This window comes from Amphiura filiformis, chromosome 16 (genome assembly GCF_039555335.1).
Source record: "Amphiura filiformis chromosome 16, Afil_fr2py, whole genome shotgun sequence".
Lineage (NCBI taxonomy): Eukaryota > Metazoa > Echinodermata > Ophiuroidea > Amphilepidida > Amphiuridae > Amphiura > Amphiura filiformis.
In genome coordinates this window covers 48,585,307-48,605,236 of record NC_092643.1, presented here as the reverse complement: position 1 = coordinate 48,605,236, position 19,930 = coordinate 48,585,307, and the positions used below count along the sequence as shown (strand labels likewise).

The 19,930-nt window shown below is 38.0% G+C and overlaps 1 protein-coding gene across 1 annotated transcript; it reads left to right on the top strand.

Moving 5' to 3' along the window:
* The first annotated feature begins 360 nt into the window (after positions 1-360).
* On the top strand, positions 361-19,849 carry LOC140136418 (uncharacterized). The gene is made up of 14 exons (XM_072158142.1): positions 361-383; positions 1,188-1,400; positions 2,275-2,570; positions 4,068-5,192; positions 5,788-6,081; positions 6,865-6,947; positions 7,622-7,978; positions 8,396-8,518; positions 11,066-11,377; positions 12,482-12,743; positions 15,706-15,960; positions 16,393-16,457; positions 18,043-18,216; positions 19,394-19,849. The coding sequence occupies exons 1-14, from the start codon at positions 361-363 to the stop codon at positions 19,847-19,849; spliced, it is 4,038 nt and encodes a 1,345-aa protein (XP_072014243.1).
* The last annotated feature ends 81 nt before the right edge of the window (positions 19,850-19,930 follow it).

Here is a 19,930-nt window from a genome sequence, read left to right as displayed (position 1 = left end):
TCTGGATTAATTCTCTGTTTATATTTGTAATGTTTTTGCTCTATGATACAATCTTTACATTTCAGATACATGTCAAAATGAGTCATAATGATGAATCAGTCCTTGCTACATGTATGGACAATGGTTGGAAATCGTCGTCATTAGATAACTTGACATTCCGGTCATCGCCAGGGTCGCCGATAGCTGCATCTACGGTAGCGAGACCAGTTACAAAGAATCCTGAAGAAAACAAAAGGTAAGAATAATACATCACTAGATTCACTATCGCAAATAATAAAGGAGACAAAAGTGAACCTGTCTGGCAAGCAAACCCAGGAGCTTAGGGGATATCCCTGCCAAACCTTATTTAACCCCTGTCGAATGTATGCCTCTGATTTCCAAAGGTAAGAATATTGAAAGATATGGGCCTTCAGGCATGAGAATTTTCAGGCTGTTGCCTGAATTCAGGCAGTTTTGTTGTCCAAATTTACACATTTTATTTTTTTTCCAGCCTGTTTTGAGCCTTATAAAGCTGAATTCAAACACTTTTTCAGGCAGTTTTCAAATTTTCCATTATCATGCCTGCTTGTTAGTCTGTAACTTGATACTAAAAAAGTTGTAAGAAATCCCTGTAGGGGAAAGATGCCTAATTTGTATCCAAAATTGGCATTTATGCAGGTGGTCAATTGTCAAAGCTGGTTATACACCAATGTATTCCTCTCATCATAAGATTCAGTATCTCCAAAAGGGTCAATGTTTTAAAAAATTGGTTGACCAAAAATCACATTTTTGACCAAAAATCACATTTTTGACCAAATACACATTTTTGACCAAAAATCACATTTTTGACCAAAAATCACACATTTGACCAAATACATTTTTGAAAAGAAATCACATTTTCAAGCAAAATCATGTTTTGACCAAAAATCATGTTTTTTACTAAAAAATCATGTCATTGGACGGATACTTTCGCATGATACCTGAATTTATTGATCTCGCTAGAGTTTTCAAATAGCATGCGAGACAAAGTCGACCGATAAATTCAAGTATCACACTTGATCCGTCCAATTTTATATCAAACTTGGATTGTGATAGTATGGTGGCCTGATGTGCTGTATAGTTTTGTGTCATTACATATTTCTGAATCCCAATGTCTTTGGAATATTTCAAGGACTTGCTCTGGTTTTGGTTAATTTTTTATTTTCTAGAATCACTAATAATCCAGAATTACGTGGTTCTTTGTATGGCGCACAAGATGCCTTTGAACAAGCTGAAAAGAGGAAACCATCCAAGAAGACTCACTTCAATCTGAGTCCAGTGCATAGTCCTTCATCTTCCACACAGCAGCCAATGAAAGAGGCAGAAACTAAGAAGAAAGGGACAAGAACATTTGCTTTTGAGTTTGACAGTGAAAATACAAGGTAAGATTTAAGAGTTTAACTTCAACACTACACTATTTTTCGCTCACCTGGAACGTTTTCACTAGTTCGACTAGCGTCTTCAGCAGATGGTGATGCTGTGATGGTATCTTGTCTACGATCGGGATAACCTTCACTGATGACGTCATATGATTGACAGAATGACGTCATAGGATGTTACTGATGTAGCGGCGCCCCCTGGGCATCAGTAGGTTGTCCCAAATTGGGTCTATTTCGAGTCCTTTGTCACGATTCAGTCTCGGTTTCTGAGTTCTTATGTGTATAGCTTCCAGAACTCTGCGGGAAAAAACTCTGAAATTGATGGGTGTAATAGAATATGGTTAAATATCAAAAATATCAAATTTTAATCATTTGTTATATTATATTGTGAATTTCAAAAAATCATTCTTATTTGATATCAGAAAGATATTCCTCGTATTCAGAATGCAAATCGATATCTGATGTGCTTTCAGGTCCCACAAAAAATATGTGAAAACGTCGCTATCCGAGCCCTTAAGATAGCTCTTGATATTTTGAGAAAATATCTCAAAACTTTTTATGTTGAAGCCTATGGCTAACATACAGAGCATTAATGTTGCTTCAGCTGTATTGGAACATTCAAATAATGTTCTCTTTGCCCATTCCATGTTTTTGCAAATGCAATTTTATTACTAGTGACTAGTTATTTTCAGCAATAGCTGAATTAGTTTAGCTTTTATTTGGATATCACTGTGGCAGTCATTTATATCCGATGGTGCTTCCATGTTTCTTTTATTTTTAGAAGTTTCTTTTAGATATCTGATGTGCTTTCACATGTTTCTTTTAGAAGTTATTTTCATCAATATTAACATCCTTTATCATTTGAATGTATTTTCAGTGATGTACAGGACTTTCTACGCGCACACAACGTGTCAGAAATGCTTGAAAAGGTCGACTACTCCACCAGTCAGCTCTCAACAAATCGCTCATCTTCCAACAATGAGAAGGCGGCGGCATTGCCGAATCCTGTTCCCAGCAGAACCTCACTGTCCATAGGAGGTGGGATGCTTGGATCACAAGAGTGGATGGGGTTAAATGGCGATAGACCGCTGGATACAAGAGATAGTTTGATGAGCATAGGAACGGAGATTAGTGAGGTATCATCATTGGGTATACTGCAAGATGATGATATGGGTGAGTAGGGCGTTTGTTTATTTTGAGCAGTATCAAATTAAAGCTTGGTTTATGGGCAATTATTGGCTATTCCATTGAAAATACACAATCCCATTAAAGATTAAGTAGAATTACAACTAATAAGAGTCATGGTCATTCCAGGTCTGATTGGAATTTCAAACAATAGAAATACCTGAATTTTGAAAAATTTTGCTAAATTTTGTGAAATGGTTAAATCCCAAAACTCTGAAATTAGTGTGAAAAATTTTCAAATTGATCAGAAAAGTGATGTTGTTTTTAACAACAAAACAAAGTGGTTATTAATTTGTACAAGGTATAAAATTGGCTACTTGAAGCATTCAAAACAGTCTTGTTAGCCACAGACTTAAACACTGCATTGACTATGAGTATTGCAATGTACAAACCCAGGGGTATTGACAATTTCTTGAAATATTGGATCAGACTTAAGGGGTACTACACCCTCGATAAATTTGTGTCTATTTTTGCATTTTTCTCAAAACTAATAACACAGTGGTAACAAAGTTATGTATATTATTGGGGCAAGGAATCCAATTACTACACTGGAATATCAGTGACCCAAGACAAGCGCTTCGTTATTTATGATAAAAAATAAGGTACCGCTAGGATGTACCTCATTTCCTATCATATATACTGAACCGCTTGTCTTGAGTCACAGAAATTTCAGTGTAGTAATTGGATTCCTTGCCCCAATAATATACATAACTTTTGTTACCAGTGTGTTATTATTTTTTGAGAAAAATGCAAAAAATAGTCACAAATTTATCGAGGGGTGTAGTTACCCCCTTAAACATGCTTTTTTATAAGTAAAATTGCAACATTTTTGAAATGTCCAATGGTCTTAGCTTTAAGTGTGCAAGGGAATGATTTGAACTGTGTGAATTTTGCAAGATGGTGTGATCCATAAAACAGAATTACCACTATCTCTTGATGCTTTAAAGGTACAAATGTAAGTACTTAAAAGCAGTGAGCTGAAATCCGTACACCCCTATGGAAGACATGACCTTAATTGTGTTTCCCATATCATGAAAGTGCAATTTCCTGCCCAAAACAAGTACTGACATTATTTTTAAATCAGTCATTTTATTGACCCTAAACCCTACATAATAACTGAGAAAACAACACAAGTTTGAAAGTGTAACTTCAAACCTTTATGCCATGCTCAATTTGTCTCCAAGGACCCTAAACACTGTGATTTATGTGCAAGGCATACCCGCTTTCTTAAACTTCCTTGTTTTAGATACCCTATTTATGATACATATGTACACAGTGCCTGATCATGAATCTTTGATCACACATGATACGTACCTCTCTGTCAATGACCAGTGGCCCCACTGGGTTCATTTCACACCCCCTGTGTGGGAGATTAAGGTCATATCTTCCATAATGGGTGTATGGCTTTAACTGGAATAATCCATTTGTAGTGTTACATCCGACTTAACTTTTAAAAGTATTTTGTTGTTCTGTGCTTTGATACAGATATGTCATCAAGTTTGATACGTGTAGACAGCAACCTTCTCAGAGACATCAACAATCCAAATGCAGGGGACAACAACAAAGAACTGGATGCCACAATGGGGGACATATCGGATATTGAGGACAACTTCCCAGAGGGTGAGACAGACGAAGACGACTCTGTGGGAGTCAGAAAGGCTATGGAAGTACTTGTGAAGAATGGAAATGGCAAGGAAGAGGTGCAGGAGAAAGCAAGACAAAGACAGGACAGGAACAGACAGGACATTAGAAGACAAAAGGATATTGTTGATGTCTTAGAGAGGAAGCCTGGCAATGGTGTGCATATGGAGCAGCCAAATATTCAGGATGATAGCAGAAATGACAGTATGCTCAATTTCGCAGGATCTTTTCATCACACAAGTTCTAAGTCAAGAGTCCCGTTTTGTGAAAAAGATAAGGAGAGGAATGTTTCAAGTTCCGTTGGCTCAAGATCCAGAGATCCGATTGGCGATGAAAGTGTTAGAACTGATCAAGGAAAAAGATTGTCAAATTTTACAAATTTATCACACCGCAGAGTTCAAAGGTCAAGAGATCTGATTAATGGTGAAGATATCGTGGATAACCAAGAAAGGCTTTCAAGTTCTGCAAAGTTTTCTGATGGTAGATATCGAAAATCAAGAGATATAATTGGCAATGAAGATATGAAAAATGATCAAAGCAAAAGAGCTTCAAATTCTGCAGGATCACTTGACCGCAGATATACGAAGTCCAGAGATCCTGTCAGTGATGGACATGTCCAGAATAACCAGGAAGGAAGGGCCTCCAAAAGTGGACGCTCATCTGACCACAGAATCTCAAAATTCAGAGAACCAAATGGCATCGGCAACGATGAAGATTATGTCAGTCAGAGGCAGACCAGAAAAGATGTTGCTGAGCCTATATTGCCTACCAGGAAACCAAATGGAAGACCTCAACATTTTGAAGGGTCGAAGATGTCAGAAGGCAGGAGAAAGTTGGTTGAAGATGGATTTGATGGATATGATGCATCAGACGAGGAGGTTGCTAACAGAGAGGATGAGCGCAAGAGTTTGCCTCGACGTCATGTTACTGGTGGATATAGGCATCAGCGGTTGGCAGATAGTGGCCCCAGTGAGTATGATACAAGGTGGATTAAGTTTGAGATTTTTTGGATTAAAAAAAAGTCTTATCCTGTTTTGCAAAATGAAACATAGCTAAATCCCAATCCTTTAGAAAGCATCAACTGGCAATATAATTTTAAAAAAATAAATTAGTTTGAGCTTTACAAAGGGTTGCGCATGCAGCACTTGGACCACATTTTTGGTACATATGCAGAATGCAAAAACAACACACTTTGAATCAAAGTTACATTATTTGGCTCTCCATGACCAACACTACTTTGGTTCTTCTTCATTGGTGTCCCCATGAAAACATACAAAAAAAACACAGTAAAATAGTTGTTGTTCTTCCTCAAAGGCACCACATCTAATTTGGTCCGATTTAGTGCCTGGTTAGGTACGACGACTCTTTCTATCACACTCTGGTGATGTAATAAATTGTACCAAGCATAATAATCAAACATTTGCATAGTGTTACCATTTTTCATTTCAATAATAAACTAAAGCACTATACAATAGGGTACAATAGAAAGAGCTATTGGTACCTATTGGGGCACCGATAGTGCTACAGGACCAAATTAGATATGCCTAATTTATTATATATACAGGTTCGTTGCAAAGCAGTATGGACAAATTAGACTCCATGTTCTTCAATCATAGTGATCAAACTCAACGACCCGGTAGTGGGGACGGCGGTGAAGAGTTCCCACCCACACCTACAGGACGCAGCCCAGTCCCACCAAGCCCCAGTAGGCTTAGTTGGATGGGCTCACAAGAGGGCATTCTGGGGGAGGAGTGTCCTGATGACCCGAGTAGGCTCCACTCGCGAGTTAGCGCCGTGTCGATCCAATTTGATGATGGGGATAGTACAGAGGAGGATAGAAACCAAAATTTTAGACCAGGTAAGTCAGTAGAGGTGCATTGTAAGAACTGAAATGTCAACTTATCAAATTACAGCCCACTGTTAAATAGATATCAGAACCAGTGCTTTTTGCACAATTCTTTGTTTAACATTTGGCCAAAGCCAGGCAAAACCCAATAGTGCTCATAGTCTACTAAATTAAAGGGATGCCAACCGAATATGACGAGACAGAGATATGGGAAGAGTAGGGTTTTCTTTAAGCATTTTGCTGCCTTTCAATTGTATTGAATTGTTGACCCACATTTTTTTTTTGCCAGGATGTTCTAGTATCTAAAAAAGGGGATGGGGGTTCAGACCAAAATTTGTCTCTAGTAAATGCTATTACCACTGACTTGTGTCCCACTAGCTACGGCCATAATTCTATGGTTCATTCTTGTAATAAGAAGGGTATATTTTCATGGTCAATTGCTACCAGATGAAAACATCACATTTTTCTGTCAAATCATTGAATATATCAGGCATGAGAATTTCCAGTCAAAGCTAGAACCAGTCAAAATTACCGCAATTTTATTTCTTTTAACTAAGCCCATTTTCAGGCGTTTTTGTCCAATTTTACATGCTTTTCCAGATTTTTTTTTTCTCATGCTTGATATACATGTATTAAAGAAGGCGTACGTTTTTAAGATTTTGCATACGTTGGACTTTTCACGGTACGGAAAGTGTGAATGGGTAAATACAGGTAGTTAAAACTTATTTATGGAGAATACACACAAAAAAGTTGTCCAATCTTGGTCATGCAAGATATTTGTTATTTGACTTTCAGAGGCACGAGGCAAAGCAACAGGAATAGACTCTGTTGAAAGCAGTGAAATCGACACGGAGGATGAACTTGCAGCTGTGAGAAAGGTAGAACTAGAGTACGGTATATTCTCAGGATAGGTGGGCCATGGTCAGAAACTCAGGCTACTTTTTTTGGGTGGTATTCATGGTCATCTAGATAATTTGAGGTCAATTTACAATTAAAATTTTCATATGAACAGTTCAAATCAAATTTGAGTAAATTGTGTTTTATATACTTGGCTAATTATGTAAGCTGATAAATATCAATATTTATTCAAAAATTAGGTCAAGGTAGGTCAAGTTTTAGCCGATAATTTTTGTTGCAAGGTCACATTCTGAAATTAACAATATATCAACATTCTGCTAATCTAAAATTCTTGGAAGTAAAATTTGGCACTGGATGTTAGACACAGGATGTAACATAACAACTATCACCATCTATCAAGAAATAATCTTCACCGTTTTTATTTTATAGTAAATTTAAAAAAATCCTTAATTGCAATCCATGAATCCTTATCGCGTTGCGGAATGATGCAAGGGGTTTTGTGGGGGAGATTTCACTTACAATGGTTCAGGCAGTGCTCAAACATCAGATACTGTAAAGATAGTTCTGTACAATGCATTTTAGAATGTTTTAACACAAATATATGTTTAACAATTATAATTGTAAAGACATGCATCAAATCCAGTCATGTTAATCTAAAAGAAAGTAAATACTTTATCTTTAATCACCTTTATAGCAAAATGCTAAACAAGCACCAGCATACCTTCTGCGACCAGTGGAGCGCCTCTGTGTGGGCGACAGTGGTGAGAGCAGCGAGGGAGGGCGGTTATCTCGCCCAGGTCTAGAAGGAGGAAGCTCAGATGAAAATGAGGACATCCCATTTCCATCGCACAGAGAGGGCCTCAACGTACGACAGTCAGCGGAAGGAGAAGTCATGTCTCCGGTGCCCGGAGATGGAGGTGGGGGTGGAGATGGTATGAGTGATGGTGAAAGCGGGAGTACGGTAACAGTGCCGTCATTCGATATCCACCGAGGCTTGGGAATGGTGATGAGTGTTCAGGGCGTGTCTGCTAATGAAGGAAGAGATGTGGAGGTGAGAGAGATCTTTGTGTTCCATTTGAAAACAACACCCCCTTTCAGGTATTCCAACCAAATTCAACCGATTTAGCCATTCCATATCCGTGCTTTCTAGTATTTGGGGAGGCATATCATCGGGAAGTAGTAGATTGTAGCAAGAAAATGAGCAAAGTGTGTAGGATGACAAGGAAAATGTGAAAACTGCACAGGAAATATCAACATTTCTGTTGGATTGTATTGAGAGAACTTTGAATCAAGGCATTTCAAATTTTTGGTGATATTGATATTGGGCGATTACATTTAAAATCTGCCAGCGCTAAATTCCATAATTCTTCCACTGGTCTATATAGGAAGAGAAAGGGTGACTTCATTTTTCTTCAAGGAACAGAATTAAACTAATAATAATGTCCAATTTCTATTTGTACACCCTCAGGGCCAGTCAAGAAGCCAACCGGTAGGAGATGGCATCGTCAGTGAACCTGTCACTCGTCAAGTACGGTTCGCAAGTGTAGAACGGACATGGCAACGTACTCTGTCTGGCTCAGATTTTGACCAGGTGAGATGACTGGATACCTGCCCACCAAGGTTGATTTTAAGCAGGTGCTGGGCGCCGTTTGGCCCTTAGAAACCGTGCAAGTGCGTCCGTGGCAAGGCAAAATAATTTTGATGAGTGAAACCTATTTTCGCCCAAGTGGCGCTCGCATGTTAGAGTCTCAGACACTCCCTGACTCTTAAATTTAACATAAAACAAAGTAGAAATGACCTGTAAGTAAGGGTGGGCATCGCCAGGGTTTTTCATGTCAAAATATTGCGGTAAAGTTTGCCACAATATCGATCATATTGCGACAAAATTTAAGACTCAAACAAATTGTAGTATAAGCTTAAAATAATGGTGTATAATTTAAAAATACATTTCAATTACGTCATTTCTAATCTTCTTTGCCTCCCTCATTGCATCTTTAGTGCTTCATTATATTTAGAAAGGTAAAATCCAACAACAAACTTGGAATAATTATTGCCAAATTGGCGACTTTATTTCAGCTTTATTCAGAATGGTCACTGTAGCAACTTGCACCGGCTAAAAGAACAGCGACACTATGTGGTAGTAGGGGTGTGGAAGTTTTTATTATTGCACATAAATATTCATGAGCAAATCATGGCACTCTATTGGTCAAACAGTAATGACACGACCTATTACACAGTGTGATAGTTTGGGCCCATAGCCAGTACCTCATGGAAAATAGTATACAAATATTGACTGCTATGAGGGGCATTGTTAATATTATAGGCCCAAGGTGATCTCAAAACCATGCTATGACCCGAGACGCAGCCGAGGGTCATAGCATGGTTTTGATATCACCGCTGGCCTATAATCTTAACCATGTCCCGAATAAAGCAGTCAATATTTGTTTTATATACCAATTAATATAGATTTTTGTCATCTGATTGGTTAAAAGGCCTATTTTATTGTTCATAGGCCATGGTAAAATTTACAAAGAAAGTTTTTTGTTATGAACCGATCGCGTCACCGCAACTGGCAGGCATCACGTTAGCACCGCGTGCGTAATGCGAACACCCCATCGCGCGCGTAATGCGAACACGCCATCGCGTGCGCCGATGATGTGAAAATAACTATTCCCGGGGAATAGTCTTTTTAAAAGACTATTGCCCGGGGAATAGTTCAGTTTTTACGTAATTCTTAAAAAGGAGGGCATAGCTAATTCAATGACTGCACTTTTAACCAATCAGATGACAGGAATCTATATATGAGGTATATAATTTGCCCTATTTCCCATCTAACCATGTTGTATTTTAATACTACTTCACAGTGTCTGCGCTATTATGTCGTCTGCATGGTTTATTTCCCATGCAGACACGGCGGATGCGAGTTGTTAATCGGTGATGAACAACGGTAAAAAATGATTCAATCCATAGTATAAGAAAGTTTAACTTACGTCTCACGACTAAATGTTCAGAGCTGTGGTAGCCTGCGGCTTGCATCCACAAGCCTTCGGAGCCACTGGTTTATTCCGTGGTCGTCACATGACCGCTGGTGTTTCTCGGGTCACATGACTTGATGATGTTGTCATAGCTGAGAGGGATGATGTGCCTGCCCTGGTCCCTGTTCAGGTTGCAGTCTCGTCTCTTGATGTGAATGGCTTCGCGCACTCCCCTACTGTACCAGTCATTTTCGCGGTCCAACACGCGGACATTGTCCAATCAATCCCTTTCAACAATCAATCCCTTTCAACAACAAAAACACTCTAAAGTTTGTCTAATCACATAATTCTTTCATTTGGAATGTCTGGTTGTCATTGCCACTCAACCTTACAAGAAGATCAGTGATTTCTCTGTTGATATCAGCAATAAAACTGAGGCGGTAATGTTTATTAGCTACTACTTCCAACATAAGAAAGTGGTTACGCATAAGTTCCAGGCATGACGAATTTTAACCGCTCACACGTACACGTAACCATGCGTTCGCGTATATGCTTCTTGACTTTGGATTCATCACCGATTAACAACTCTTGGCTCCTGTACAAAGGTATAGAAGAGTTGTTGAATGCACATAGTCAAATACCGCATCGGATACTGGCATTTTTAGTATTTTGTTTGATATAAAATTCTTTGTTGCATGTGAAATAAGTTAAAGGAAGTCTCCGGCAATCACAACATTTTGCCTTATATATTAGAAAAATAATTATCAAGCACAAATCACATGATTTTTTTTTAAACAAACTCATATTGGCCATAAAAATGAATAAAAACAGCCGTCCCTCAACATGTGCTATTCCAATTTCCCGGGCACTACAATTGTTCCAGTAATACAATGAAGGCTGACGACAATTGAGCACAAATAACCATTACGTCATTGCACTAGAAAAATTCTCTCTTAATGTCTCTTTTAACAAGTGATAGGCATGTATTTATGTACAGTTAGTGTTTATAAATATCAAGAATCTCAAATTCGGGCCAGGACGAATGTGTTGGTCTCCCCTTACCCTGTCCTTAAGTTGATTTAACACATAATATAATAACAGAGGCCAATGTTTATGAATATTCATGTCACCATGCATATTTCAATTTCATTATTTCTTGGTAGTCATTGAATGAAACTCAAGCGTCAGATCCCGCCAGCATGAGTCAGTTTCTGGCACCCAGCTCCCATGGAGCAGACAGAGGGGGCACAAATTCTTCCCATAATGCCACAGCCTCATCATCAGGTGGGCAGAACTGGATGCTCAATGCCAGCAGTTTTCACATCTCGCAAATCAGTGGTTTTCAGGAGGATATGGACGATGGCAACAATAGGACAGTAGACTTGACGAGAACTCCAGGAGCGGTGGGTGGATCTAATGAATCATTGGAAAGGACGTTGACACCTAGTAGTGGCATGATGGGTGTGGTCTCTAAGGTAAGAATCTTTGTGATTGATTGCTGAATTGGCTATTCCAGTTGAAATCTATACACCCTGATGGAAGATATGACCTTTAATCTCCTACTCAAGCGGGTGTAGCTTTCAAATGGAGTCATCCATTCAGGTAACCCCATTTGAAGTTCACTTTGCCTGTGTTGAAGATGATGGTTTTGTCTTCCATAGGGGATGTATAAATAGATGTCAACTGTAATAGCCCAATGTAATTGAATAAAAGAGATCATGTGAGCTGACATTGTGCTTTACTGAAGCAGATAAATACTGACAGTTTATTTTCTTAATGGCATTTTTGAGCCGCTGAGCAGAGTGATTATTATGTTCAAGAGATTAATTCAAGTGCTCTGACGGCATGATGACACGCATCCTGGCTGAGAAAACATCGTATGCGCCATAAGTTACGGATGTGTAAGTTGAGAGTTTTACATAGATTGCTAATATGGGAAGACAGTTTTGGGAACTGAAATTGATTACAGTATGCAGTGTTTTTGCCATTTACATCCGATTATCATTTAGTATGTCACTCGGTATTTAAACCATTTTATTTCATGAGACGGGCATGTTATTCAGGAGAACGTGGCTCAGTGCTTAGAATTCTCGCTTCTGAGGCATGAGGTCCTGGGTTCAATTCCCGGCAATGGAAACTTGCTTGCATATAAATTCTTTTGGATTTGGAGAGTCCTTGGACCATATGGCTCGCAATTGTCTATATTATTTTCAAAATTTGTATGTTTGTGATCAAGTCACGGGCATCTCTGAGAATTCTGTCCTTTGGAGTGGATGATAAGCTGTCGGTCCCATGTATAGAAGAGCCATACCTGTATATGTAGCATGCAGTCAGCTTCGATAAGAGTATGGTGTTAACCCTGACTGTCCCAACCTTCATAAGAGGCTTTTGTGGGTTATCCAAGGTTGTTAAACCTAAACAAAATAAAAATCATCTACATGAATTCTTATTCCTGTATTGATATATTCAACCACAATATATTTTCAAAATGAAATCTTTAAGGTGAACTGGTAGAAATATTATAGTTTAGAGAACTGTAAATGTGGTCTCCTTGATATTTCATATTTCCTCCCATACAGAATCCTACACCTGACTTTGCCCGAGCCTCATCATTCGGCAATGAAGCCGACGATCAGTATCCTCCGAATGATCAAGACTTCAACTTCAGCCACAATCTCTCCTTTGGAGAGGGCGAGTTCTCTGAGCTGGTACGTGAATCGTTTAGTAGTGAACACAGCAGTGATAGACTCAGTAGCGACAGAGAGGGGCTGGGTGCGTACTACGGCAATACTGGGCAGAGGGAGAGTACAGAGGGCGCTTCACAGCAGCAAAGCAGAACAGGTCAGTTTGACAAAATTTTAGTCTCGAGTCTGGTTCACTGTATAGAGAGTATTCAATACGCAGTCACACATGACAAGAGTCATCCTCGTGTAAATAAAATTCTGTCCTCCATAAGGTACCATGGGGCAATTCGCATGATAATACTTATAATAAAAGGTCATGTTTTTTATACTGGGCACCTAAAAAGGGTGGCTTTGTTGCATTCTTACTTATCAAAACATGTTTACATGCATGTAGCTTGTTTATTTGATATTTATTATGAGCTTGTTTAGTACTATTTTTTTCCTTAGACATTGGTCTTTCAATTTCTGAAACAAAAATTAATGATTTTCATTTGTACTAATTACTGTAACTCATTAAGTCTAATTAGTCAGGGGTGGCTCATGTGGCGGAGGATCATGTGGCGGAGGATCACAATGCTGTACAATGGTGATCATGTGGCGGAGAATCACAATGCTGTACAATGGATTTCTACTTGTTTCTGTACTTGATCTCAGCCAAGTGATATCATGTTTAGTATTCATTGCCTCAGTATTTGTTAATTAGACAATTAAAAATTACCAATTACTTGTTTCTTCATTAATAAAGTTCGTTGACCTTTATGTATTTGAATAGGGATTTAATGTAGGCAACATTCAAAAGGGTGCCACGGACAAACGAAACATGATAAATGGCTCAAATTTCTTAAGCAGACCTTGGTTGTGATCCTCTTTACTTCAGTAAACTAAAAACTAGTAAAACATAGAAAGTTTGTGACAAATCTGAAAGAGCGCCCTCATGCTCAATTTTGATCCAAAAAGTCAATTTTTACGAAAACGCTTTGTCGAATTCTCTTTTAACTTTCAAAACTGGATTGTTGAGCTTATTTTACATCTAGTTAGATACCTCAATCATGAACATTTGCATCTCCACTGCCAGATAAGGGGTGTTTTGAAGAAATTCATATAAATATTGATAGATTTTTGACCACCCTGTATCTACATAATTGAAGTACTTGACCGCTAAAAGTTCCACATGCCTGGGTGGGCAATTAAGTGAACTATATTAAACATGTGTCAAAACTTTACATTATCAATGCACGTCGAGGGGTGACACCCCTAACTGAATTAATATTTTCATCCTTATTTTGCTTGTTACACCCTGTATATTATATGGGTCACCCTGTATAATGACTCCCATTGTATCGTTTCTGAAATCGTCTGAGTATATGCTCTCAGAATATATATACTTTTATTAGGTTCTAATGTAAACTTTTGAAGTTATAGTATCAAACCTGTAAAAGCATGTGATTTGTTTGAAAAATACACATGCATCGCAACTGGTGCCCAACATAAAAAACATGACCAAAACAGGTGATAGGTATGAATAGTGGAATCGATATAGAGACCTGTCCCTCTGTCATCTTTAGCTATCTTAGAACTGTCCTCCAACATGGCTGCCATTTCTATTATTATACTGTTCCGGTTGGTTTATTGCATACACTCTATAGAGAATCGCATGTTTATTTCTGAAAACTTCCCTCAAGAACAGCTGTATCTTGGAATATTACACTTCACATCTTTTATTATGTTGTTAAAATATTTAATTTTTTAACTTGTTTGGGCAATTTTGTGATTTAGGACAAATCTACTTTAAAATATGGCACATATATGACGAGGAAAGAAAATATGAATAATCTGATTAACAGAGCCTTTTTGGAGAGGGTAGAAATTATAAGAGAGAGATCATATGTGACCACAATCATCGAAATATTGTGTTGGGACACATCACACATGGTCAATTTTACTTGTTTCCATCCCCAGCCACAGTAATTTTGATGGATGTTTTTCAAATAATGTTCAACATGTAGCTCCAACCCACTTGTAAGCTATATCCCTCCCCTTCCCCCACCAATCAATGTTGCAGAGTCCAAGACAGAGTCTGATGATAAGACCCTGATCAACATTGTTACGGGGGAAGGGGGATCAATTTTTGTGCATGGTCCTAAAATGTCCCAAGACTAAATTCCATGATTGGAATCCTAACCCTAACCCAGGCATGTTTTTGAGTTTTAGGCCTTTAAAGATGACGTTCCCATAAAAAAAAATTAGGAAGTCTTAATTTCATGGTATTTGACTGCGGGACTAAGTGGACCTTGAAAGTACTTATTAAAAAGAGGTTTATTTAATCAATAATAAACAGTTGAACTATGATAATCCCTAAATATTCAATCCTGTGTAAGGCACAAAACTAATTGGCCCATTACTCAGAATAACAATTTGGCAAAACTATCAAGATATCATTTACAGTCCAACCTCTCTTATCCGGCCATGATGGGACCAAGCATTGTCTGGATAAGTGAAAAATCCGGATAAGTGAATTACATGTAATTCTGCATTGACTGTCCCAAGTACTGAAATGGTGACAACAAAAGATTGTTTAAACATGATGTAATAACACTAAAGATGACTTTAGAGTGCTTTTTGCAACTTAGATGTCATTCTAAGTATTCAGAGCATGAAATTACCTTTGGTAAATCATCAAAAACATATTTCCATGTGAAGATTTCACATCCAGATAACAGAGAGATCCATATAAAAGAGGTCCGGATAAGAGAGGTTGGACTGTACAAAAATTATACATATCTTGAAAAGTATTGATGTTATTGATATAATTTTGGTATCATTTTAAAGCTTACTGTCATTTTTTTTTCAAATCATGAAATGTCATAAATGCGACTTGTTCCTAGTTTTGTCAGAGCGAGTCACATGTAAGCAATATAGCAAAATACATATGTTTGTTCATATAATAGTGATGCTTGGGATAGATGTAGTAATTTTCAGGAAAGGGTGTAAGACACATCAAGATTTTAACAACGGCATTGAGATGTAATGAAATTCCTTAATAGCAGGAGCAGGAAGTTCTTCATTTTATGGTTTCTAATCTGTATTTTCTTTCCATTTATGAAAAAAACAACCCACAGATTTGCAGAATCCATTTGATGCCGGCAATCAACAGGGATTCAGTAATCCTTTTGATTTAAGCAGCAACCAGCAACGATTCAGCAATCCATTTGATGCAAGCAGCAACCAGCAAAAATTCAGCAATCCTTTTGATGTTAGCAGCAGTCAAAATCGATTCAGTAATCCGTTTGATGCAAACAGCGATCAACAGCAGGTTGTTGACGAAGATTTCATGGGAAATGTGGACTTTGGGGATGAGGAATTTATGTCGGCCGGTAAGGCAAATTGTTTAACAAGAAATACACAGATTTGTTTAAAATTGTATTTGCCTCATACTATGTTGGACTGCAATACACATAGCCAGTCATATTTGCATAACAATACCAAGAGTTATATTAGTTATAAAAGAAATTATTTAAGGTAATTGTATTGTTGATAATAGCAAACAGGGGCCAGGGGAAGCTCCTTAGGTATAGGTCTTTCTGAATTACTCAGGTGGCCCATTTTCCACTTTTTCCTTTATATTTTACATATCATGGTGGAGGGTATAAATGGAAAGAATGCTTGTTCATTAATGTAAAATGAGACAAATCTGTGAGCCAGCGAAAAAGTTGCCGTGTGATGGGGGTTACTTAACCTAACCTCTGATTGAATCTTTTGATGTCGTGTATTAAATTGTGGATGTATTTTTATTCTTTTTTTTAAAGATATTGGGACAGCAGCATTGGATCAAGATGAAAAACAGTTTGAAGAGGAGCACAAGTTTGATAAGGTAATTTTAAAACCACTATCATAATTGTTAATAGTTCTGTTGGGTGTTGGTGACCAGGACTGAATGTCTTAGCAGGGTGTATGTGTACAACAGGACATGGCATGGTGCAGTAGAAAACACGATCATGTGCATAACGTCAGTCTGTGTATTAATTGTGTTTGTGTCCTGAAATTTAAAAACCAAAATTGGTAAAGATCTGAGGTGCCAACAACAATGCAGCTGGAGAGAGAGGGTTGCTGGGACCAAAGCACTTAACCAGGTGGTATAGGACACGCGACACATGACATACAAGGCTGATAGCCTGTTCAAAATAGACGGTTAGCAGCTATAAATTGAAAAACATACAGTGGGGTACTTTGTCGAACCCCAACGGTTTTAATATAACATGATTTTGCTTTAGCAACACATAACACATTTAGAATTGTTTGTGAAGATTTCATGATTATGTGTTAATCTACTGGCTAGGTTAAAAATGGCAATGTCACATCTGACCCCCCCCTGCGCTTAACCAACACTGCCCGCCCAAAGTCAGTGGCAGATCCTGGTCCTGTTATAAAAACATTTCTTACTGTGCACATCAAATAAAGATATCAAGGCAATACAAGGCAGGAAGCAGCTCTAAATGGGTGTGGTTTAAACCATAGGCCTATAATTGTGTAGGTCTCTAGACATACACATTTTCAAGGTAATATTAAGCTAAGTTGAATGAAACATGTTTCTCTGTCATGTGCAGAAATAGTCACTATATTATAGAACTCTGAAGTTTTAATTAACTTGCCTGCTAAGTGCTAACAAAAATTGGTCAATTATGAATGTCATCCACTAGTATTTAACTATGTAAATTTAATCAAATTCTGGACTCTCCAACAATGTTCATTTATGTTGGTACTCGTTCACTGGCCCATTAAGACTATGCAGAGACCTCATTGAGGTTTTTGTCACAGGATGGTAATTGGCGACGAATATTGTTCAAAGTTGGGTCACAGGGCAACCTTGTGTACAGTCTTATATACTCTGAATTAATCTAATTCAGTCTTGATGTAGGCAAAACTAAACAATCAATTATGGTGCACTTTAGTCAACACCGTATTGGAAGCTGCTATGAGAACCAGGACTCTGACTCCAATATTCACTCCAAACTCTCAGGCCACCAGTTCAATCCCAAGGACAATCCTTGACAAAGAGGAAAGGTGGTTTAAGAGGGGAGGGGAGTGAAAGAAGCCATCTGGGAAATAAGAGAATGACCATCACTCAAGAAGTAAGAAGGACTTCATTTCCTGTTATCTCACACCTCAGACCCAGCAATGAAAAATCTTATTTGCCAATTACCATCATGTTACCAGTTGAGTCTCAACACAGTCTGATGAAGACCCGGTGAATGGGTAGCATTATAACTGGAAAAAAAATTGTTGGTGTTTTTATAATTTTGATTAAATTTTGATTAAATTTTGTTACCTGTTTAAAGATTGGTCTTGTTGCTAGACTAAAATGAAAACTGCAATGAGGTGTAAGTTTCATATTTGAATTAAGTGTTTTTCTAGTTTCTGCCAATAAAATGGATAGTCATTGCTTGTTTCCTTCACAGGAGGATAACATGTCGCCACCTGTAGATGTTGATTTCTCCACCTGGTCTATGCCAAGCACATATCACCTAGATGGTACAGGAGATGATTCATTCAGTAGAATATCACTAGGAGCGTTTATGAGCAGAAGAACTGAGGCATTGGGGTCCCTGTCTGGTGAAGGAACAGATGAGAGGGTGAGTTGTCTAGATAAACAGGGTGTCACAAAAAAGGATTACATGTACAACTATTGAAAATAATTGTAAGTTAATGCTAGCAAATATAGATTTCCTTTTTATGTACACTCTTCTAGTACCCCTGTGAATGGCAAGCTTGCAACTTGAAAACTTAGCCCGCATTCCACACATACCTGAGCAAGCTGTGTATGTGACATAATGCAACGCAAGGTTCATTACCACTGGGCATTTGGCAGGGCATTGGTGTAGGCCCTGTCATAGCATTGCGGATGCAATATTTTATTTTGATGAATAGAGAATAAAACTTGAGTTTATTTTGAGAGTTTAAATTCAGATGTGCAATATTGATCAATTTGTCAATGCGTTTCTTTTGTGCAATGAGTTCAACCATGTAAGAAAAAAATAAAAAGTATTAGAGAAAAATATTTGTATGCAACTTGCAATATTTTAATTGTTAGTCACTCTTGACACCCCTATAAGTAAATTTGCATTTATGATACGGAGTTGAAACTTTACAGACACTTACGGGAAGGGTGAATTAATAATACCTGGAAAAAATACATTTCTTTTTGTACCCCATTGCAAATTGCAGTTCATTTTGTTTGTGTAATCTTTTTTGGGACACCCTGTATGTAATAAAATGGGTATATACCCAGATGCAGGTATAAGCCCACCTCATATAATTACAGTATTGCACATGGGTATAAACCCAGATGCAGGTATAAGCCCACCTCATATGATTACAGTATTGCACATGGGTATAAACCCAGATGCAGGTATAAGCCCACCTCATATGTGAGAGAACTATTTATTGCCCCTCCCCAAAAGATAATAATAAAAAAAATAATAAAAATTACCCCCACCCAGGGTTCATAATTATTACACACCCCTTACCTATATCTAATCAAATTAGACTAGATTTGACAATCTAGTTTGAAAAAATGGGTTTTTTTTTCAAACCACTTTAATACTTCAAGAAGTCAATACTGTGTACATTTGCCAAGATTTGAACAAATTAAATAGAGATGATATCCTTGATGAAATACTTAAATAATTGTTTTCTTTCAGGAGAATATTATGATGATTCTCTTTGTCCATTCAGTGCATGAAATCTGCTTTTTCAATACAGTCACACAATCTGACCACATTATTGTTTCTATATTTGTCTATCTTGCAGCCCAACTTTGGTGAAGGAGAGATTGTCAGCCCACCATATAACCCTCCTGTTGCTATATATAGCCAGTCAGAGATTGATTCGCCGCCATCAAACAGTGCCCCATCGACATCAGAGAGGTACTCCGGTGTGGGGGAATACACAGTTGACAACCATATTGATGATTCAGCCAATTTCAATTCGAAACACTACCAGGGATCGGTGGATCATCAGAGAAGCCCTCGCCCACAAATTTCTGGACGAGAAAGTGATTTTGTGCCTGATGTTGTTTCTCAAGGTCAAATTGGACAGTTGCACAATGAAAAGCAATATTTGGGTGAAACAGCAAGTAGGACATGTGATTCTAATACCCTTGAAGAGCAGGAAGTGAACCTACATCATGGTCGCTCTAAACTAGTACACCAGCGAGTAGTTGATCTTGTTGCCGATGCCGGCGAACAGATCTGGCTCGGGCACTAAAACGCCACCATTGCAAATCAGTACAATTGCAACAGCAATAGCTGATGCCTCGTCTACAACAAATGCAGAAGATCTTGCAAC